Source organism: Typopeltis vanoorti, chromosome 7, assembly GCF_054136105.1.
Source record: "Typopeltis vanoorti isolate ZY-2024b chromosome 7, IOZ_Tvanoo_1.0, whole genome shotgun sequence".
Classification (NCBI taxonomy): domain Eukaryota; kingdom Metazoa; phylum Arthropoda; class Arachnida; order Uropygi; family Thelyphonidae; genus Typopeltis; species Typopeltis vanoorti.
In genome coordinates this window covers 128,210,387-128,231,736 of record NC_143555.1, presented here as the reverse complement: position 1 = coordinate 128,231,736, position 21,350 = coordinate 128,210,387, and the positions used below count along the sequence as shown (strand labels likewise).

General features: G+C 37.4%; 1 protein-coding gene across 4 annotated transcripts in view; it reads right to left on the bottom strand.

Annotated features, from left to right (window-relative positions):
- LOC150105063 (cell growth regulator with RING finger domain protein 1-like) overlaps positions 1 to 21,350 on the bottom strand; it is a 112,360-nt gene that overhangs the window by 14,602 nt on the left and 76,408 nt on the right. For all 4 annotated transcript variants that reach the window (XM_090396123.1, XM_090396122.1, XM_090396121.1 and 1 more), the window contains exon 4: positions 12,319 to 12,466. In XM_090396123.1, the coding sequence (XP_090252249.1) occupies positions 12,319 to 12,466 (148 nt within the window). The remainder of the gene's footprint in view (positions 1 to 12,318; positions 12,467 to 21,350) is intronic.

Here is a 21,350-nt window from a genome sequence, read left to right as displayed (position 1 = left end):
ATTAAAAGCAGAAATGAGAATTGGTGTGAAGAAATTTGGAATGGATTACTAGTGATGAAATACTGCACTATGCTTAGATTCATGTCATTTAAAAGGAAAACTAAGCATGATTGAAGTCACTGCAATTAATATTGCAGTAAACCTGTACAGCAAAGTATAATCTGGTAATTAAAGACCCTATTCACAATGACACCTAATAAAGGTATCATTCTATGACTACAGAAATATTTTAAGAAAGTGAACAGATTTTTCTCAATATTAAACTCATGCAGCATCCTGTATGTGTTTATATTAACTCCATACATGAGACTGTGTGTGACAATGTTTCTTAAACTGCATTGTGCAGAATTTAAAAACTTGGGGTTCTCCAGACCATCAAGATATTTATAATTTGCATTAGATTGAAGTTTTATTTTATTATTCTTATTATTATTTAAAAACTTTAGTTAATATGGAAAAATGATGTCTGGCAAAACTATGGGACAGCCTCTATTTTAGTTAACTGGCATGACTCCTGGTTATTACAGCACAGTATAGGTATTAATGTAATTATTTAGTCACCAAAATGAATAAGCAATGAGTTTAATTATTATTATTAAATGCAGAAGTTAGTGGAGCTAGTACTGACACTGCAAAAGAGCAGACAACATCAATGAGTGATCTATGTTTACTACAGCTGAAAGTGAAGATGAATATACCATTATATGAGGAGGAGGGAGTTCTGATAAACACCTAGAACAGTGGTTCCCAATCTTTTTCCATATGTGTGTACCCATTTTAAATCCATTTCTATAAATTGTGCCCCTTGTTTTTAAATACTGACACTTTTGTTCAGTAGCTATCTTAATGTAAAATTGTTTACTTTACTTGTTTTTCAGCCATTTTTCAGCTAAAAGAGCAATTATTACAATCAGATGAAACATGGAGGTTAAAGGGTTTTAAGATATGTTCTTTCTTGTAGTTATATCAGTTGCTTTAATATCATTTCTGTTCTATGTGTTTAACAGAACTTTTCAGCCCCTCCTCATATACATATAGGTATACTGAAGATATCAGTTCTATTAATTCAGAAAATAATCATGTCCAAGTCTTCATGCAGCAACTCTCATCCTCATGGCCCAATAGCACTACATTTGTGTCAAATGGGACGATGTCTGATTTCTACTCTCTTCCATGGAGCGATTACTGTGTCTGCTCTTCTGACCCAAATGACTGCTCCATATGAAAACCTGAGAATTATAATGTTGGCAGGAATCAGGACCTTTATTCAACCCCAATCAAAATTGCAAGCCTTAGTTTTTTAATAACTATGATAAAACAGTTACACATAAAAATCTTTAACTGCTTTGCCATTGTTAAATCCTATGGCATTAGAATTCCAAATGGGATCTTAATGCCATCACAAATGGATCAAGTCAAACAGCAGAGTCTCTTGCCAAGGATAACGGGTGCAACTTCTGTCCTTCCAACTATCAAGCATACCACAACTGGCTTACATAAAGAACTCCATCCTCCTTCAATGCTTATACCCAAGCCTGAAGTAGATGAAACTATCAATGCTTCCAAAACAGAATTTGAAGGGGCAAAAAAGCAGGAAACTTGCAGCCTGCCCAAATGGCAGCCATGCCTTTTGGTCTCTTGCCAAAGCAATTGGTTGTAACTTTTATCCAACACTATTCCCACCCCTATCATACCCAGACGGCTCAATTGCATCATAACCTACAGAAAAAGCCAATCTCCTGGCTTCACACATTGCCTCTAATGCACACGTGACTGACAATGGTAAATGTTCTTCAATATTCCAGGTGACCAACATACAATGCCCCCTGTATCCTTTTGCCAAAAACAGATCAGAAATGTATTCTCTAATTTAGATACCAAAAGAGTCTCCTGTCCCCAATGGCATTCCTTCAATTTTCCTGAATGTTTGTGCACCAGAACTGACTCCTATCCTATGCTGCCTGTACATTCTCTCTCTCTCTCACTCCACTGGTATCTATCACAGCCTGGAATTGGCCTATACTCAACCCATTCCCAAGAAGGGTGACAAATCACTGCCATCTAACTACCACATCCTATCTCATTCACCCTTAGTCTTGTCTAAAGTAATGGAAAAAATCATCAATTCCCAACTCCTACACTACCTTGAAGGCACCCACCTAATAAACAACTGCAAGTATGGATTCCGTTGCTGCCGATCAACAGGAGATCTACTCTCATGTGTCACCCATCTCTCTGGACAAATGCCATGGAGAAATTTGGTGAATATCAAGTGGCTGCACTTGATATCTCCAAAGCTTTTGACAGGGTTTAGCATAAAACCTTGCTAAGCAGACTCTCATCATTTGAACTGTCTCAGGACTTTCTACAGTTGGATTGCCAGCTTTCTGACTGGACACACTATTGTGTGATGGTAGACAGTTCCTTAACCTCTCACCATACAACTAATGCCAGGGTTCCACAAGATTCTTTCTCTCACCAACCATCTTCCTTCTGTATATCAATGACCTACTTCAGTTGACCAGCAACTCAATACACAGTTTTGCAGATGACAGCACATTGCACCCCTCCCTTTCATTTGATAAACCTTACTCTACACAACTCACCTCAACCTACAGAACATCAACTACCACTGCCCTCAATTCTGATCTTCAAGCCATCCTCCAATGGGGCTCAGATAACCTTGTCAACTTCAATGCTAGTAAAATCCAGTTCTGTCTTATTTCTCACAAAAAAACGAACCATTTTCCTCCAGTATTATTTTCGATAACACTCAAATTTCCAGACAAGATGAGATATCTCTTCTTGGAATTACCCTGATATCAAGCCTATCCTGCCATAAACAAACACATCACAACTGTTGCATTCTCAACTTCCAAAAAACTAGGATATTTCTCTTTCACTCAAGACATTACTTCAGCTCTGAACAGCTGTTCAGAGGTGAAGTAATAGAAGTTAAAACCCTTTAACTTCTAACCTTATACAAATCACAAATCTTCCCAGCTCTCATATTTGGAGTGGGGCTCTTAAACGCTCCCTCAAAATGCTCGACTCAAAACAGAGGAGAGCAATTAGATTGAAAAATGACCCATTGCTTACCAACTCATTCCTCCCACTTTCACAAAGATGTTTGGTCTCTGCAACTTATGTATTCTATAAATATTTCCATGGCAAATGTTCATCTGAAACAGCATCAATAATTTCCCCACTCAGTACTTTTCCTGTTGGAATATGTACAGCTTCCACCCAACAGCTTTTGCAGTATACCTTAAAACCCACAGAACAAGTTCTTTTTCCTCCTCCTTCATTCCTGCTACTACTGTACTGTGGAACATCCCCCTCCCCCAATGTATTTCCCAAGGAATACAATATAACGTCATTTAAATCAAACATAAACAAGTATCTCCTTTCCCAAACCACTAGCCATATACAGTACTGACGTACTATAGATTGATCAACAACCTCTCGTGTATGGGCTCAACATAAAAATTATCTCACATTAAGATGAGATAATATCATCAAATATAAGTTTTCACCTCATGGCAGTCTTTTCCCAGTTTTGTACAGATAACCAAGGCAAATCATGACACAATATAAAGAAAAAGCTTGCTTCTCTGATCTTTTATCCCAGAGATTATTATTACTATTATGGGTATCTCCATGGAGTCAGTAGACTCACTGCGGGAGACCCAAACTATCAAAACAATATCTATCATATCTGTTCTTAAATTCATTTACAGACGAAGAACTTACAACTGAGTCACACAATGCATTCCACTCATTCACCACCCTCCATGCAAAAAATCTTGTTCTCACACCCTTGTTAACCACACTTTTCCTTAATTTCCAAGGATGACCTCTTGTTCTTCCATCACTATCACACAGCTGAAACATTTCCCCTGCATCAATCTTATAAAATCCTTTTAGCAATTTAAATGTTTCTATCATATCCCCTCTTCTCTGCCCAGTGGTGCACCCAGGGAGGAGGGCCAAAGGGCTCTGCCCCCTCCCCAAAAGAAAAAGGAAAAAAACACTAGAAAATTTTCAAAACTCTTTTCCTAATTAAAATTCATTTTTTTTATTTATGTTGTGTCTTCTATTTCTATACTACTTATGAATTAGCGGCCACGTAAGGTGGGAATACCCTATAGCTCTTGGGAATCCCGGCCGCTGTGAATGCAAGGCGAACGAGTAGTGCTCTTGCGGACTGAGCATTACTTCATTTGCCCGAGCCGGGCCAGAGGAGATCATGGGTATCATGTATTGGCGATCACTGCAGATGCTCATTCATAGGTCGTAAGCAATGTAGTGTGCATTCTCAAATAGTCTACTCAACTCGCCCCCCCCAAGATTAAATCATGAGTGCACTCCCCCCCACCCCCAAGATTAAATGCCTATCAACCATCCTCTGCAATCCACAAGTTCTCAATCTATCAATGTAGGGAGTATTTTTTACATCACTCACCAACTTAGTCACTCTTCTCTGAACCCTTTCCATAACCACCTCATCTCCAAGGAATCCAGGTGACCAGACCTGAGCACAGTAATCCAAATGTAGAAGTATCAATGCTTTATAAAGGGGAATAATAACCTCTTTATCTCTGGATGTTAGTGTGTTCCTCAATAACCAAGTAATCCTATGTGCAATCTTGGACACCTTAGCAATGTGTCCCCTGAACTTCATCTCCCTATCTACCAACCCCTATCCCTAGCCTCATCAATCTCTTGGAGTACCGTTCCATCAATGTAGTACACAGCTGGTAATCTTTTAATCCCAAAATGCATGACTTTACACTTTTCCACATTGAACTGACATCCATTTCCTTTTGCCCATTTTACCAGATTATCTAAATCATCCTGCAAACTCTCAAACATCAGCTTGATTTTTTATTGCGCTACCCAACTTTGCATCATCAGCAAACAACTGAATATCTTCCTTTAAGCAATTTACTATATTATTTATGTACAAATTAAACAATTGCCCAAGAACGGAGCCCTGAGGCATACCACTGGTCACCTGCCTGGATTCTGCTGATCCACACACACCACCTTCTGATATCTCTCCATGAGCCATTCTCCTATCCACATCACCAGTTTAGTATCCATCCCCATCTGCTCCAATTTGCACAACAGTATTCCATATATCCTGTCAAAAGCCTTTGCAAAATCCACTGTGAAGCCAGTTCCTTTGTCCAACTCAGATGTCATTCTATTATAAAAAGCAAATAAATTGCTAAGGCAGGATCAACCTTTAACAAAACCATGTTGGCCCCTTTAGAGTATCATGTCCTAATCCACCCATTCTTGAATTTTGTCTTTAACCAACTTTTCCAAAACTTTTACACCACTCCTGAGATGGTGATTGGTTGATTAACTACTGCAGTTTTAGAGCCACCTTTATGCAAAGGAACTACTTTGCTTTCCTTCCACTCCCTATGGAACCATACCAGAGTTCAAACTTAAATTAAATATCCAAGTAAGAGGGGTTGACAATTCATTTGCACATTCACGCAACACATGAGCTGATATTCCATCTAAGCCTACAGCAGTGTTTGCATTTAAATTTTGCAATATATTTAATACCTCTGATTCTTTAGCTTCAATTCTCACATTAGGTATTGCTACAGGTATAGAGATATCCTCACTTGGATGATAGACTTTTGAAAAGTGATCACTCAGTAACTCGACTATTACATCTGTTTTTGTCACCTCGATACCATCATCATCACCCACTAAAGTTATCCTTCAGAAGTCATTCTTCCTTTACTTGCCACATAGCAGAAGAACTCTTTGGGATTACTCTTGATCGCTTTGGCTAAGGTCTTCTCATAATCTATTTTAGCTTTTCTTACTATGCAGGTAACCTTCCTAGCTTGTGCCTAGTACTGCTCATGGGTGTACAGATCACCTTTCCCCTTGTAAATTCTCCATAACATTTTCTTTTTTTGCAGATCAAGCTTGATACTACTACTCATCCATTTAACACCTACCTTGTTTGTCTTCCTGACCATGGGGACACAATCTGATATTGACTTCCTCAGAAACCTGTGGATTTTATCCAATGCACTGCTAACATCTTTCCCCTGCAATATGTTCTGCCATGGGACTGCTGCAAGCTCACTCCGAAGCTTGTTATAAATGCCTAACCTGTAGTTCCGTATATACTCCTCCTTAAGAGGGAAATCCATAAATTTTGCAACCTCCCAAGTCAATACCACATGATCGCTCTCACCAATTGGAGGTAACGAGGACACCTTACTTATGCATATAACCTCTGAACCAATGTATTTCACACCAAACCACCTCAAATGTACTATCATCTTGATATACTACTTTCTTTGACTGCAACTCATTAGCTATCATCAACAGTACTCCTCCACCCATTCTACCTTCTCTATCCTCCCTGAAAATACTGTACCCATCGCATTCAATTCCAGTGACCACATCTTCTGCTGACAACCAAGTTTAATAATGCCTACAACTTTTGGTGAGATTGCACTGACTAATGCCAAAAATTCTTCCCTCTTATTTCGAATGCTTCTTGCATTGGTATACAAAAATTGCAGATTCCCTTTAGTTCTTGTACCAGCTTTAGAACTGATATACAAGTCACTAATTTCAGTAGTCCCATGCGATTTTTATCCCCTCTATTCTGCAATTTATTCCACGAATAAGGATCAACAATTATACAATCACTGCTTAAGTTTCTCCCTCTTACACTCATCCTTTTCAATTTTAGTTTCTCTTCCCAATTACTTCAACTTTTTCAGAAAACAGTAACTTCTTCAATCGCTTATGATCTTCCACGTTCAGATGCAACCCATCTCTTGCATATAGCTGTCTTTTGCCTTCAAACACACTCCAGACATCAACAAATTCCAGACCTCTTTTTTTGCACATTCTTGCAATCATATCATTCATTATCATCGTTTGTCTACTTAACTCATAATTGTCAAAACGAGGCAGCACACAAACACTATCCTCCCATTGACACTTTTCTTCTTCTTCATGATATCTAACAATGTTCTTAAATCTTTTGCTACCCGATTTATACTACCACTCTGGTCATTAGTACCTACCATAACTGTCATCTGTTCTTCATCATGCCCTCTCTTTATTGCTAAAGCCACTCTTCTCTATTGTTTCACTAGCCAAGCACTCCTCAGGCATACCACTCTCCATACCCTTAATCATAGAATCACCATATATTTTACCACTCATAACTTCATTCAAGTCCAAACAAGAGTCACTCATGGCCTCATTTTCTACGCTATTCAGCATGACTCTCTCAGTTTCATTACTCAATACTCTTTTACTTACTCCCTCACTCTCACGACATCTCGTTTCTTCTAGACCTCTTGTGCTTTCATTCTGTTGACTCCCAATCACTCCCATACTATTTATTTCTTCATCAATCGCCAAAGACTCTCCCATACTTAATCCCGTTCTAGTTACTTCAGCTAGAGTAATCTCCATAGTCCTAATTTCTCTATTCAATCCATTTAGTTTTAATTTCCAAAATCCCCTTACTGAACACTTCCAATTCCTCTTGCAAAAGATGAAGGTCACTTTTCATTTTCCCTGAACTCCTGCCGAAGTTCATCAGCTACGGTCCCGATGTCTGCTTCCATGCCTAATCGCTCCAGCCTATCCCGACATTTCTCACATACATTTTAATTCGACATTTTCATTCTTCTCATTTAGCCAAACAGTCCACAGATCCTTCACATTCCTCGGTGCATACATATAACAGTTTCCACAACACATTCACTGCGAAAAATCTAAAGCAGAGCCAGACTTTCGTAGAGAAGTTCTACGAGCCGCTGCCGTACGTTTCTTGTTGGACGCCATCTTTATTCGCTGAAGTAGTGAAACAAACAGCAGCAAAAACACAATATATACAACAGAATTCCAAACAATAACACCACTGAAGGACACTTGTATCCAACCGAAGCACAACTGCAGCACAAATAATGGATTGTTTTATAATGGAGCAAGTTTAAGAGGTGGGGGGGGGGATCATCTGTTAAGATTGTTAATCTTAATGTTAATCATCTGTTAATGGATTGTTTTCTGTTTTCAAGTTTCTCCATCATTGTGGAAGAATTGTGGAAGAAAAGCTTGGTGAAGAACAAGCTGGATTCAGGCCAAATAGAGGCTGTCAGGATCAGATCTTCACTTTACGACAAATAGTCGAGAAAGCATGGGAATATAACAAAGATCTGTATTTAAGTTTTGTCGATTTGGAAAAGGCATATGACAAGGTGCCAAGAGAGAAGCTATTCAATACGCTGCAGTTATATGGTGTCAATGGGGCATTATATCAAGCAATACTTAGTCTTTATTTGAGTTGTGAGTCAGCAGTTAGAATTGAAGGAAGTACAGGAAGATGGTTTAATGTTAAATCTGGTGTGAGACAAGGATGTACATTATCCCCTCAGTTATTCATTATCTATATGGATCACATTATGAAGGAATGTGGTATTAAACCTGATATCAAAATTGGAGATGTTAATGTCAGCTCTTTGCTTTATGCAGATGATGTTATACTTCTAAATAAATCCGCTACAAGTCTGCAAGATTCTCTGACTAAATTGAATAGCTGTTGCAATAGATATGGTATGAAGGTCAGCAATAAAAAGACAAAGACAATGAAAATAGGCAGAATTATTGAAAATGTCAACTGTGTTGTGAATGGAGAACCTGTGGAACAAGTAAAACATTTCAGCTACTTAGGCACAATTTTTACTGAAGATGGTAAACTAAATATAGAAATAGACAACAGAATCAGCAAAGCTGGTATGGTGGGAAGTCAATTGAATAAATTCATATGGAATAAGAAAGAAATTAGTCGGAACACTAAATTAGCTGTATACAAGACTGTGTTCAAACCAATTTTAACTTATGGATCTGAGAGCTGTGTCAGAAGTAAAACACTTGACCAAAGACTAGAGACCGCAGATATGAGAGTCCTGAGAAAGATTAGAGGCGTGAACAGATGGCATCAATGGCAATATCATATTAAAAATGAGGATATTAGGAAAGAACTTGACATTGATTAGCTCTGCTAACGCATTAGGAATGCGTTAGCAGAGCTAATCTCAGATGGTATGGTCACTTAAATAGAATTGGAGAGGAAAGATTAGCAAAACAAGTGTTCTCTGCCAGGTTGGCAGGAAAACGACCCAGAGGAAGACCAAGATATAGGTGGATTGATACAGTACAAAGTGCCTTAGACGATAGAAATATAAGATCTGATAATGTTGGAGTCTTGACAAGTAACAGACTGATTTGGAGGAAAATTGTAGATAGGAAGTTAGTAATGATGTAATTTTTTCATGTAGTACTGTCATATCCTGTACACCCCTTGAGGGTACATGGCAGGAATTTGATGATGATGATGAGTTTCTCCATCAATGCGAAAGTACCCCATGGCTCTATATTTTGCCCACATTCTTCCTCCTGTATATTAATGACTTTCTCAAATCTTATCCATAGCTTTACTGATGACAATACTCTTCATATTAGAATCTTGTAAGTACACAAATGATCCACATTTCAAGATTGTCCACAGCCAATACAAAACACTGATGTTACCATTCTCTGCTGGGTGAGAACTTTATGAACTTCAATGTTAACAAAGCACATTGGTTTTTTTTTTCATCTTTATTATATATGTTTCATTGCATTAGTACATCCAAAACCTTCCTAAAATATTTAATGATATCCAGAAGAAGGCAGTCTACTTAACAGATGACCCCCCAACTGTTAAACTCACCCCAACAACTTTCTCATACACGTTTTGTTTCTAATTATGCCTTTTACAGAGGTATTTTCATGGGTGCTGTTCCTAACAAGCCACTCCAATTCCTCCACTAAGCATGTAAGAACATAAGAGCTACTAGTCAACATCCATAAACATCTCGGCTTCAACTCACCAAACCAGCATGTCTCCTCTTTCATCCAATCTACGTCTGTTCTCAGGAACAGCCTTTCTCATACTGTCCCCAAGTACAGGTAACCCCCCTGTATAACACAGTCATTAGGTTCCTAAAAAATGCTGTGTTATGCAAATTCATGTTAACGAGACAAAGAACTAGTACAATAAACAGGGTTAGGTTCCAAAAATTAAAAAAACTATACTATTTTCTTTTTATAACTAAGAGAAATGTATGTTTATGAAAACAATAATTGATCAAAAGTATTACATATTAATATTATTACATAATGTTTTCTTCGTTTTCTTTCTGGCAAAATATCCTCATCTTCTAAGCTTCCTTCAGCAGCATCTTGAGCTCTATGCTCAACGTTTAGCAAAAAATCTGTTATTTTCGATTGTTTGCTTTTAGCTGAGAGACCTTTATAAATTTTGTTGTATGGAGCTAAGCACTTGCGAAGTTCTCTCTTAAATTTTATGCTTTCAGTGGAAGGATCTTCATTTAGAAAATATAATTCCAATTGTTTGGCTAAGTCTAGGCGTTTCTTTATGCTTTTTAGGATAAAATGTTTAACTTCATCGTTTAAATCTGTGCTATCATCCCCTGAATTAATTTGGTTTATCCCAGATGCCATTTCCACCAAATTTGCTTCATCAGTCTCTTCTTCCACCAGTAATTCTTGAATATCTTCGACATTCATACTGTCAAAACCTTCCTCTCCTAGAGACTTAGCAAGTTCTATTATTGCATCCATTCTGTTTTCTGCTGGCTCAATAAAATTTTCCCGTTGAATTGACTCTGGCCATATATTTTTCCAACAGGCATTTAATGTTGTCAGTTTTATTTCTTTGATGAAGCTATGAGATTAATACAGTCCAAAATTGTAAAAAGTTTCCATGCTTCCATGACTTTGAAAGATTCGTCGACTTTGTTCAAAACCCATTGCAATGATTTCCTGATGTAATTAGTTTTAAATGTAGCTATAATTCCCTGATCTAGCAGTTGAAGTAATGAATTTGTATTTGGTGGTAAGGAAATTATTTTAACATTTGGGTGATTTAAATCTATCGGATGGCTGGGTGCATTATCTAATATCAGTAGAACTTAAAAATCTAGATTTTTCTGCTTTAAGTAGATTTCCACACTTGGTAAAAAACAGTTTAGAAACCATTTTTTAAATAAATCAGTAGTTGCCCAAGGTTTCTTATTTGCCGTCCAATATACTGGTAAAGCACTCTTTTTAAGGTTTTTCATTGCACGAGGATTGAGGGATTTATAAACTAGCATGAGTTTTACCATGTGATCATCTGAAGCATTACTGCACATAAGTAATGTTACACGGTCTTTTGATGCTTTAAAACCTGGTGCAACCACTTTATGTTTAAAGCTTTAAAAATTGGTGTCCAGTAGGATCTGTTTTTTTGAGCAGTCATCAATCCAAATGCTAAGAGCTTTTTCCATTTTTTCAAGTATTGTGCTTTGGAACGAGCTGTCATATTTGTGGAGATAGAACAACCTGCAACAATGGAAGCTCTAATTTTCCGTTCATTTTTCTGTGTGGTCTGGATTGTTGCTTCATTTAAATCCAAAGTTTTTGCAACATATGATATTTCCCCCCCTTTTTTAAGATGATCCAAAATCTGTATTTTTAATTCTAGCGAGATGAAATGTCTTTTCAGGGGTACTTTTTTATTTCCAGCAGACATTGTTTAGGGCTACAAATTAATTCACAAAAAAGAAATATTTAATATTTCTTTAAAAAAGATTCAAAAATACATACAAAGAATAGTACAAAGAAGAAAACAGTGAAAGTCTTAAAATATGTTTAATACTCTATGAAAAAAAATGAATTTAAAATTCCAATAAATTCTAAAATTCTGCACAGAAATCTGACACAACATACACTCTCAAATGAAAAGTATTGAAAGAGATGGTGCTTGCTCTTAAAAGTTCTCATCATGTCCTGTGTTGTACGGGATTTCCCCAATTCTCGAACCATGTTAGAGCAAGAACGTGTTGTAGGAATGCGTATTATATGGAGATTTTCCCCAATTCTCGAACTGCGTTAGAGCGAAACTGTGTTGTAGGAATGCAGTGTTATACGGGAGTTACCTGTACTTTCTCTGCTGTTCAAGAGGCATACTTTCTTAAGTACTTGTCTTATTCAGCCTCTCATGGGTTCTGATGATATGGGAGAGGGGGGGGGGAACGTACACAAACAAAACACCACATACAAAACTATATGTTATTTTAAAATCATGTTTTTTAATAGTGCAAAAATCTCTCAGAAAGAAAGACTATAGTTAAAAATATAAAAAACTATGGAAAAACTTTATATAAAGCTTTATATATGTTGATGAAAATACAAAAAAATGCTTACCACGTCATACTCATCATTCTCAGAACTGCAACTGATGACTTGAAAAACAACCAATGGATACTTCAGGCGAGGTGATGGACCAAAATCAGCATCTGTCAACGTAGATGGATAAGGTATTTGTATGTGAAATTCTTCACAAGAATCTAAACTGTTAGAAAAATATAGTGTATGCAATTATATTTATAATTGTATTTATATGTAACATGCTATATATTAATTTTTAAATAGACTTTCACACAAATCCATTGCACATGTGTGTGAGGGGGAGTGAATAAGTGAGTGTTAAGAGACAGCTGTAGAAATTTGTTACTTCTCTTCAATAGTTGCATATTAATTCTTAGGAAACAAGGCTGATCTAAAGTACTCAGGTAGAAATTTAAAAATGAGGAAAAATAACTATAGAAAGATATGTGGGTTGACACAGAAGTGCTGTAGCAGAACAAAAGAGCTGATCATGACTTCTAGTTGGGATGTTTGAAAATATTTTTTTGAAAATTAAAAAAAAAAAATGGTAATCTCAAACTAAATTTATTTGTTGTTAAAACTGACATATCACACTGGTTTTTGCATTGAACCGCTTTCTTTTACTGTCAGAAACTTGATGGTAAAAGAAAGCGGTTGATTGAAAGTAGTCTAAAATATTAACACATTCAAGCTGGGCAGGAAATCTTTACAATATACAGGAATACCTTGTATAGCATGGTTAATTGGTTCCAAGAAGCGTTCGCACTATGCAAAACCACGTTGTTCAAGGTCTATTTATAAAGGTTTACAATTTAATTTGTTTATTACAAAAATTTAAGATAATAAAAATGTTTAAAAATGAAAAAAAATTGTTATTTTTATTAACTAAATAACAAATAAAATCCTTCTAAACTGATATAAAAGTTGTAAAAAACAAAACAAATATTGCTTCAATTTTAACATACAGTAATTTACTTTTTACTAAAGTAGTCTTTTAGTGTTCGTTGAACCATCCTTGTCTTCTTTGTCTCTTCAAGTACTAGATCTCTGTAGCATTTGATGGCATTATTGAGACTTTGTCTCACTTTGATGCTTCTTTCCAAATTCAGGTCGGCGTTTATGAGAAAGTAGGAGGCTTCATCGATTTTTCTCACAAAAGTTGAAAGGTCAGCAAAGGAAAATTCTTCAACCATGACATCAGTGGTGTCATCTTCGTCTTCTTCTGCTTCATAGGCTCGCTGTTGTTCCAACTCCAAAAGGGTTTCATCATCCAGATCATTTGAATGAGAATCAATACATTCGTTCACATCGTTACAATTTAAACTTGTAAAACCAAGATCTTTGCTCATCTGCACAATTTCTGTTGAGATTTCCTCTTTCTGTGTTGCAAAGGCAACGAAGTCCTTTGAACAATATGGCAAGATATTATGCCATATGGCTCTCATGTTGCTTTGAGTCACTCTTGCCAAGATTCATAAATATTTTGAATGGCATCTTTTATGTTAAATTTCTTCCAAAATTCACTCAAAGTCCAAGAATCTTCTTCTGCTGAATAGCTTGAGTAAAAGTTCGTCTTATATAGTAAGCCTTGAAAGTGGAGATAACGCCTTGATCCATTAGCTGCAGAATTGGTGTTGTGTTCGGAGGGAAAAAATGAATTCTTGATATTTTCATCTAAGTCAGTCAATAGAGTTGGGTGGCCTGGCGGATTGTCTAATAAAAGCAAAATTTTGAAAGGAATATCATTCTTTTTACAATAGCTTTTAACTTCAGGACAAAAACAAGTTTTAAACCAGTCTTCGAAAATTGAACGAGTCACCCACACTTTTTTATTCGAATGGCAATGAACAGGTAAATTGCTCTTTGTAAAGTCCTTAAGAGCTCTTGGGTTTTCCACTCTGTACACTAACAGTGGCTTCAATTTTAAATCACCTGATGCATTACCTCCTAGTAAAAGTGTCAATCAGTCTTTTGATACTTTTTACCCAGCTTGTTTTTTTTCCTTCTCTGCTAAAAATGTGTGCGATTGCATTCTTTTCCAGAACAAGCCAGTCTTGTTGGCATTAAAAATTTGATCATCTGTGTAGTCTTCCTTCTTAATAAGCTCCTTCAATTCATTGGGAAATAATTCTGTAGTTTTAGTGTCGGCACTTGTGCTTTCACCTTGGATTCTTACGTTATGGAGTCCCATATGTTTTTTTGAAATTGCAGAACCACCTGCGACTTGCTATAAAAGTTTCACTGGTTGTACCTCCTTCATTTTCACTTTCATTTTCTTTTATTTTGTCATATAGACTTATTGCCTGGATTATCATTTCACTAAAAGGAATATTTTTCTGATTACAATCTTCAATCCAGATCATTAGAAGGCATTCAATGTTTTCCATTGTAGAAGATCAATTTCTCGTGATCACTTTTGACATATAAGAAGCGGTGCTCATTCCATATTATTTAATATTTTCTTTGCTCTGAATAATTGTTCGTACAGATGACTCATTCATTGAATTCTCATGTGCTATTTTAGCAAACGAAGCACCATTCTCGTGACATTTTATAATTTCAAGTTTCTTCTTTAATGTCAACCACTTGCGTTTTTTTTGTTACTCCAACAGTGTCTTCTTTGTTATGCCTCTTTTCACTCATACTTAAATAATAAAAAAATATTAAATACTAATATTAACGTAAATAATAAAATGCCGCGGGGAAAGAACGTGTCTAAATGAGAGCCAATCGAATAACTACTGCATAAACGTGGTTCTCGACTGTCACTTGCGGCACCCAGGAGTCGTCGGACAGTGTTGACAATTTTAGTGTTATAATAATAAGTGTAATAATAAAAACCACGGGGGTGCTTAAGGGTCAAAGCTGTATAACTGAGAGGAGACCTACACATAGCCTTTAAAGGAATGCAGAGAAACGACCAGGGCTTCTGACCTAATGTCCAATCCTCACCTTCTCGTGGTTCACCCTGTTGGGTATCTACTTTGATACTGAACGAACGAGGATGGGCTGGCAATTTGGGATTTAGCCGACCAAATTGTATTCTTATTGGTTAAACCAAAATAAAAAATGATGGTACAACATCACAAAATTTCATGCCGGCTGGGGCGTCGCCCGGTTAAACAAGGCCCCCGTTGTTTTCGCCAGGGAACCAGGGCGAACAGCGAAAAGTCAGCTACTGGAACAAATCTGAAAACAAACCCCAACTCAACATCACCAGAGTTAAAGATCGGTACTATCAACGTAAGAAGCCTGAATGGCAAAGAAATGGAGCTAGCTGAGGAATTAGATAAGTACCAGATCGACATAATAGGGGTGACTGAAACAAAAAAGACCAAAACTGGTGAGATCTTTCTGAGCAATAAATACAAAATGTTATATTCAGGCAATAACAATCAAGGAAAAGAAGGAGTAGCCATAGTATTCAACACAAAATATGAGGCTAATCTTCTTGAATGGCAGTCAGTCTCAAGTAGAGTAATGTGGGCAAATATGAGAATGGGGAACTGGACAATGAGACTTATTTGTGCCTATGGTCCCACAGAAGGTTCTACTAAGGTAGAAGTGGAGGAATTTTTTGACGCTTTAGAAAAAGCAACTGACACAATGAAAAAGGAAAAGTTGGTCCTTGTTGGGGATCTAAATAGTAGAGTAGGAAATGATTGTGAGACATACAAAAATATTTTGGGAAAATTTGGAGAAAAGAGCAAAGCTAATAATAATGGCAAATATCTGTTGGATTTCTGCTCAGGACATGGACTGGTTATTACTAACACCATGTTCCAACATAAAAATGTGCACAAATTCACATGGAGAGAAGAGGCTAGGAATAAGAAAAGTCTCATTGACTATGTTATTGTTGATAGTGATGTTTTCTCCCTGGTGCAGGACACCAGAGTGTACAGAGGATTTGAAATTGGAAGTGATCACTATTTAGTCTTGAGCAGGATAAAATTGAATTTCATATTGAAAAGAATAACATGTAAGAAAGTTTTAAAGCGAATAAAAGTTGAGCAGCTCTCAGATGTAAACTGTAGACTAAAATACAGAAATATTATTGAAAAGAAAATGAAAGAGTTTGAGAACAGGAATCAAACCTTGGAGATTCAGTGGCAAACTCTGAAGGAAACATTGATTGATTCTGCCAGAGAGGCATGTGGTGAGGTTGTGTGCAAAGATAAAAAAATCAGAACTCCCTGGTGGACACAGGAAGTTAAAGAGGCAGTGAAGGAAAAGAAGAAAGCATATCAAAAGTTCCTGGCAAATAAGTCAGCTTTTACTCTTACAGAATACAGAGACAAATGTAAGAAAGCTAAACAGTGTGTAAAACTAGCTAAACAAAAGTCATGGGAGGACTTTGGCAAGAATATAGAAAATAAATATCAAGAAGGTGGCAAAATATTCTGGAGATTGTTGAAGAAGCTTAGGAATGGAGGAAAGAGTGCTGTAAAAGGAATTAGAGATGATAAAGGTGAAATGAAAACAGGAGAAAAAGATATCCTTGAAGTATGGAGTAATTACTTTGAAAAACTGCTAAATGAAACAAGCAGTGATGACAGCACAGTGATAAAAAACACTGACCAGGCATGCAGTCAGGAATACATATCCATACTTGAAGTAGAAAAAGCCATCAAAGGCTTGAAATGTGGAAAGGCAGCAGGAGTAGATGATATTCGACCAGAAATGCTGAAGTATGGTGGTATAAGAGTCTTACAGTGGCTGCACTGCATAGTTCAGAAAGCCTGGACAGAGGGACGAATTCCCGATGATTGGAGTAGAGCTCTCATAGTACCCATATATAAAAAGGGAAATAAAACTGAATGTGAGAATTACAGAGGTATTTCCCTACTGAGTGTTCCTGGCAAGATCTATGCAAGTATACTTGAGAAACGGTTGAGAAGAATTGTGGAAGAAAAGCACGGTGAAGAACAAGCTGGATTCAGGCCAAATAGAGGCTGTCAGGATAAGATCTTCACTTTACGACAAATAGTCGAGAAAGCATGGGAATATAACAAAGATCTGTATTTAAGTTTTGTCAATTTGGAAAAGGCATATGACAAGGTGCCAAGAGAGAAGCTATTCAATACGCTGCAGTTATATGGTGTCAATGGGGCATTATATCAAGCAATACTTAGTCTTTATTTGAGTTGTGAGTCAGCAGTTAGAATTGAAGGAAGTTCAGGAAGATGGTTTAATGTTAAATCTGGTGTGAGACAAGGATGTACATTATCCCCTCTGTTATTCATTATCTATATGGATCACATTATGAAGAAATGTGGTATTAAACCTGATATCAAAATTGGAGATGTTAATGTCAGCTCTTTGCTTTATGCGGATGATGTTATACTTCTAAATAAATCCGCTACAAGTCTGCAAGATTCTCTGACTAAATTGAATAGCTGTTGTAAAAGATATGGTATGAAGGTCAGCAATAAAAAGACAAAGACAATGAAAATAGGCAGAATCATTGAAAATGTCAACTGTGTTGTGAATGGAGAACCTGTGGAACAAGTAAAACATTTCAGCTACTTAGGCACAATTTTTACTGAAGATGGTAAACTAAATATAGAAATAGACAACAGAATCAGCAAAGCTGGTATGGTCGGAAGTCAGTTGAATAAATTCATATGGAATAAGAAAGAAATTAGTCGGAACACTAAATTAGCTGTATACAAGACTGTGTTCAAACCAATTTTAACTTATGGATCTGAGAGCTGGGTCAGAAGTAAAACACTTGACCAAAGACTAGAGACCGCAGATATGAGAGTCCTGAGAAAGATTAGAGGCGTGAACAGATGGCATCAATGGCAATATCATATTAAAAATGAGGATATTAGGAAAGAACTTGACATTGTCAGCATCCAGGAATGCGTTAGCAGAGCTAATCTCAGATGGTATGGTCACTTAAAAAGAATGGGAGAGGAAAGATTAGCAAAACAAGTGTTCTCTGCCAGGTTGGCAGGAAAACGACCCAGAGGAAGACCAAGATATAGGTGGATTGATACGGTACAAAGTGCCTTAGACGATAGAAATATAAGATCTGATAATGTTGGAGTCTTGACAAGTAACAGACTGATTTGGAGGAAAATTGTAGATAGGAAGTTAGTAATGATGTAATTTCTTCATGTAGTACTGTCATATCCTGTACACCCCTTGAGGGTACATGGCAGGAATTTGATGATGATGATGATAAAAACCACGTTAGACCAAAACCGCGCTATACAAGGTATTCCTGTATTATGTCCTTTCTGCATCAAGTTGCATATTTTTACAAACCGTTTGCTATATGCAGCATGCCAATTTCAATTTTTTTTCCATAAAGTTTTATATATAAAATTAGGTATCTGTGAAATTTCTTAATGGTATATAAAAATTCAAATGCAATGTTCTTTCAAGTCATTAAATTTTTTTTTTTTTTTCATTACCTAAATCTGTTAGTTTGTGCATCTAGTGAATGAATAAATTTCCTTTATCATTTGAAAATACGCTGTTAGGGCAGTGTGCTAATTTAATGCTAGCATAAAAACTATAAAACTACTTTGTTTGGCTTACATCTATAAGGCATAATCATTTTTTTTAAACTATACAAGGTAATTTTCATTGCAGTTAAGTCTAATTAGATTAAATCCTCTAATTACTCATTGGCACTCAATACATAAGCAGCATAAAATAGCACATTAATTGTTTATGTATCATATATAGTGTTAATATATAGTGCTGTATTATATATAGTGCAGGTCCTGGCCATTGGGACATGGCTCGACCCGCAATCAAGGGTACACGCTATACTATAGTGGTGACGACAGAGGACGAAAAGTACTCAGAACTGTGTTTTTAGTTAGCAATAAAGTTTTGTGTAATATTTTAGATTTTAAACCTGTGAACAATCGGCTGTGTACTATTAGAGTTAAGGGATGTTTTCAAAATGTGTCTATTGTGAACTGTTATGCGCCTACTGAAAAGAGCTCGGAAGAAGCTAAAGATTGTTTCTACGAAGTGCATGAGCTTACTTGTGCTAATCTACCATACTACTATGACGTCAAGCTAGTAGTGAGAGATTTCAGAGCGAAGCTGGGGAGAGAGCATGTGTGGCACCCTTTCGTGGGTAGTGAGAGCCTACATGAGGAATGCAATGATAATGGGATCCGAATTGCGAGTTTTGCCGCCGCTAAGGGATGCTTTGTAAAGAGCACTATGTTTGCACATAAAGACGTCCACAAGCAGACCTGGAGATCGCCGAATAGTAGAACAGCTAACCAAATAGACCATACACTAGTGTATCGACACCACCACAGTTCCATCTCGGATGTGAGAAGTTTCAGAGGAGCAGATGGAGATAGCGACCACTATCTGGTAGCCTACGATTTCAGGCATAGAATTGCGGTTCAGAAGCCCACGTGTCCTACCATACGATTGGCATGGGACCTGGACAAGTTGAAAACAGTGGAAGGCAATGATTCTGCAACTCTAACTTTCCAGTTAGAGTTGCAGAATCATTCGGGGGAGTTACAGGAGGAAGAGAATGATCCGGATGAGATGTGGGACACCATCAAAAATACAGTCATGTTAGCTGCTTGAGAACTGTGGAAAAGAGAAAGAGGAGGAGAAAAAGCATGGTTTAATAGAGAGTGTGAAGAAGCTGTAATGAAACAAAGGGAAGCACTATTGAACTACCTAATGGATAGCAGGAAGAAAGCTGCATATGAGAGGGTGAGAAGAGTGGTGAATACATGTCTATGCAGAGAAAAGTGGAAGTATCTTAATAAGAAAGTGGCTAGTATAGAGAGAAATAAGGTGACGAATAATGGAAGGGAGATGTACTGGATGATCAAAACCAAGCGAGGTGCCCAGACACAAGCAAGCGGCAACCATAACAGATGAGAGTGGAAATCTATTAACAAAGTCAAAAGATGCTCTCGCTCGGTGGCATAGATATTTTGCAAACTTGCTGAATGTTAATGCTGGAACGTCAATATAGGAGGATTATACTTCTTATCAAACTGCTGAACCATTTATTGAAGAGCCGACATTTAGTGAGATTACTTGTGCTATTCGCATGCTGAAAAATAATAAGGCTCCAGGAGTGGACTGCATACCGACAGAGCTCCTGAAGAATGGTGGGGACGTCCTGCTCGAGCAGTTGCACCGGCTCATCTTGATGATCTGGCGAGAAGAATGGTTGCCGGACAAGTGGAAGGAGTAACTGATCACCCCAGTATATAAGAAAGGAGATAAGGCTCAATGCGGCAACTATAGGGGCATCTCACTGCTGTCGACTGACTACAAGGTGCTGTCTAACATCATGCTAATGCGCCTCACACCATATGCAGAAGAGTGCCTTGGTGACTACCAGACAGGCTTCAGGCGGAACTGTTCTACAATAGACACCAACTCTTCACACTGCGCCAAGTTTTTGAAAAGTGCTGGGAATATAACCGGGAAGTTTATAATATTTTCATAGACTTTTCTAAAGCATATGACTCAATAATATACCCAAAAATATGGCAGGTGTTAGAAGAGCTGAAATTCCTCAAAAACTCCAAAAAATGGTGCAGGTGTGCATAGGTGGTTCGAGAGCAAGAGTGAAAGCAGAAGGTGACCTGTCAGACTCGTTTCAAGTACAGACCGGTGTGAAGCAGGGTGATGGGCTTTCTCAGATTCTCTTCAATCTAGTGTTAGAAAAAGTAATTAGAAACACAGAGAAAGTGGCAGGTGGAGTCGACATGGGGGTGCAAGTTAGGATTCTTGGCTATGCGGACGAGAAGACAAAATACCTTTTTATGAGTCGCCATGCTGCTCAAGATCAAGAGGGAGCTGCACAGTTTGAGAGGGTGAAGGTATTTAGGTACTTGGGTTCTTTCGTGACTGAAGACAACAAAGTTGAGGCTGATGTCCAGAGTTGGGTAAATGCTGCGAATGTGGCAGGTGCGTCCCCTTTTCGCCTCGTGCTTGCTGTCTTGGACTACAAAGGTGGGACTATACAAGACTTTGATCAGGTCTGTTCTCCTCTATGATGCTGAAGCGTGGACTCTCACGGCGAGACAAGCCGATCATCTGAGAGTATTCAA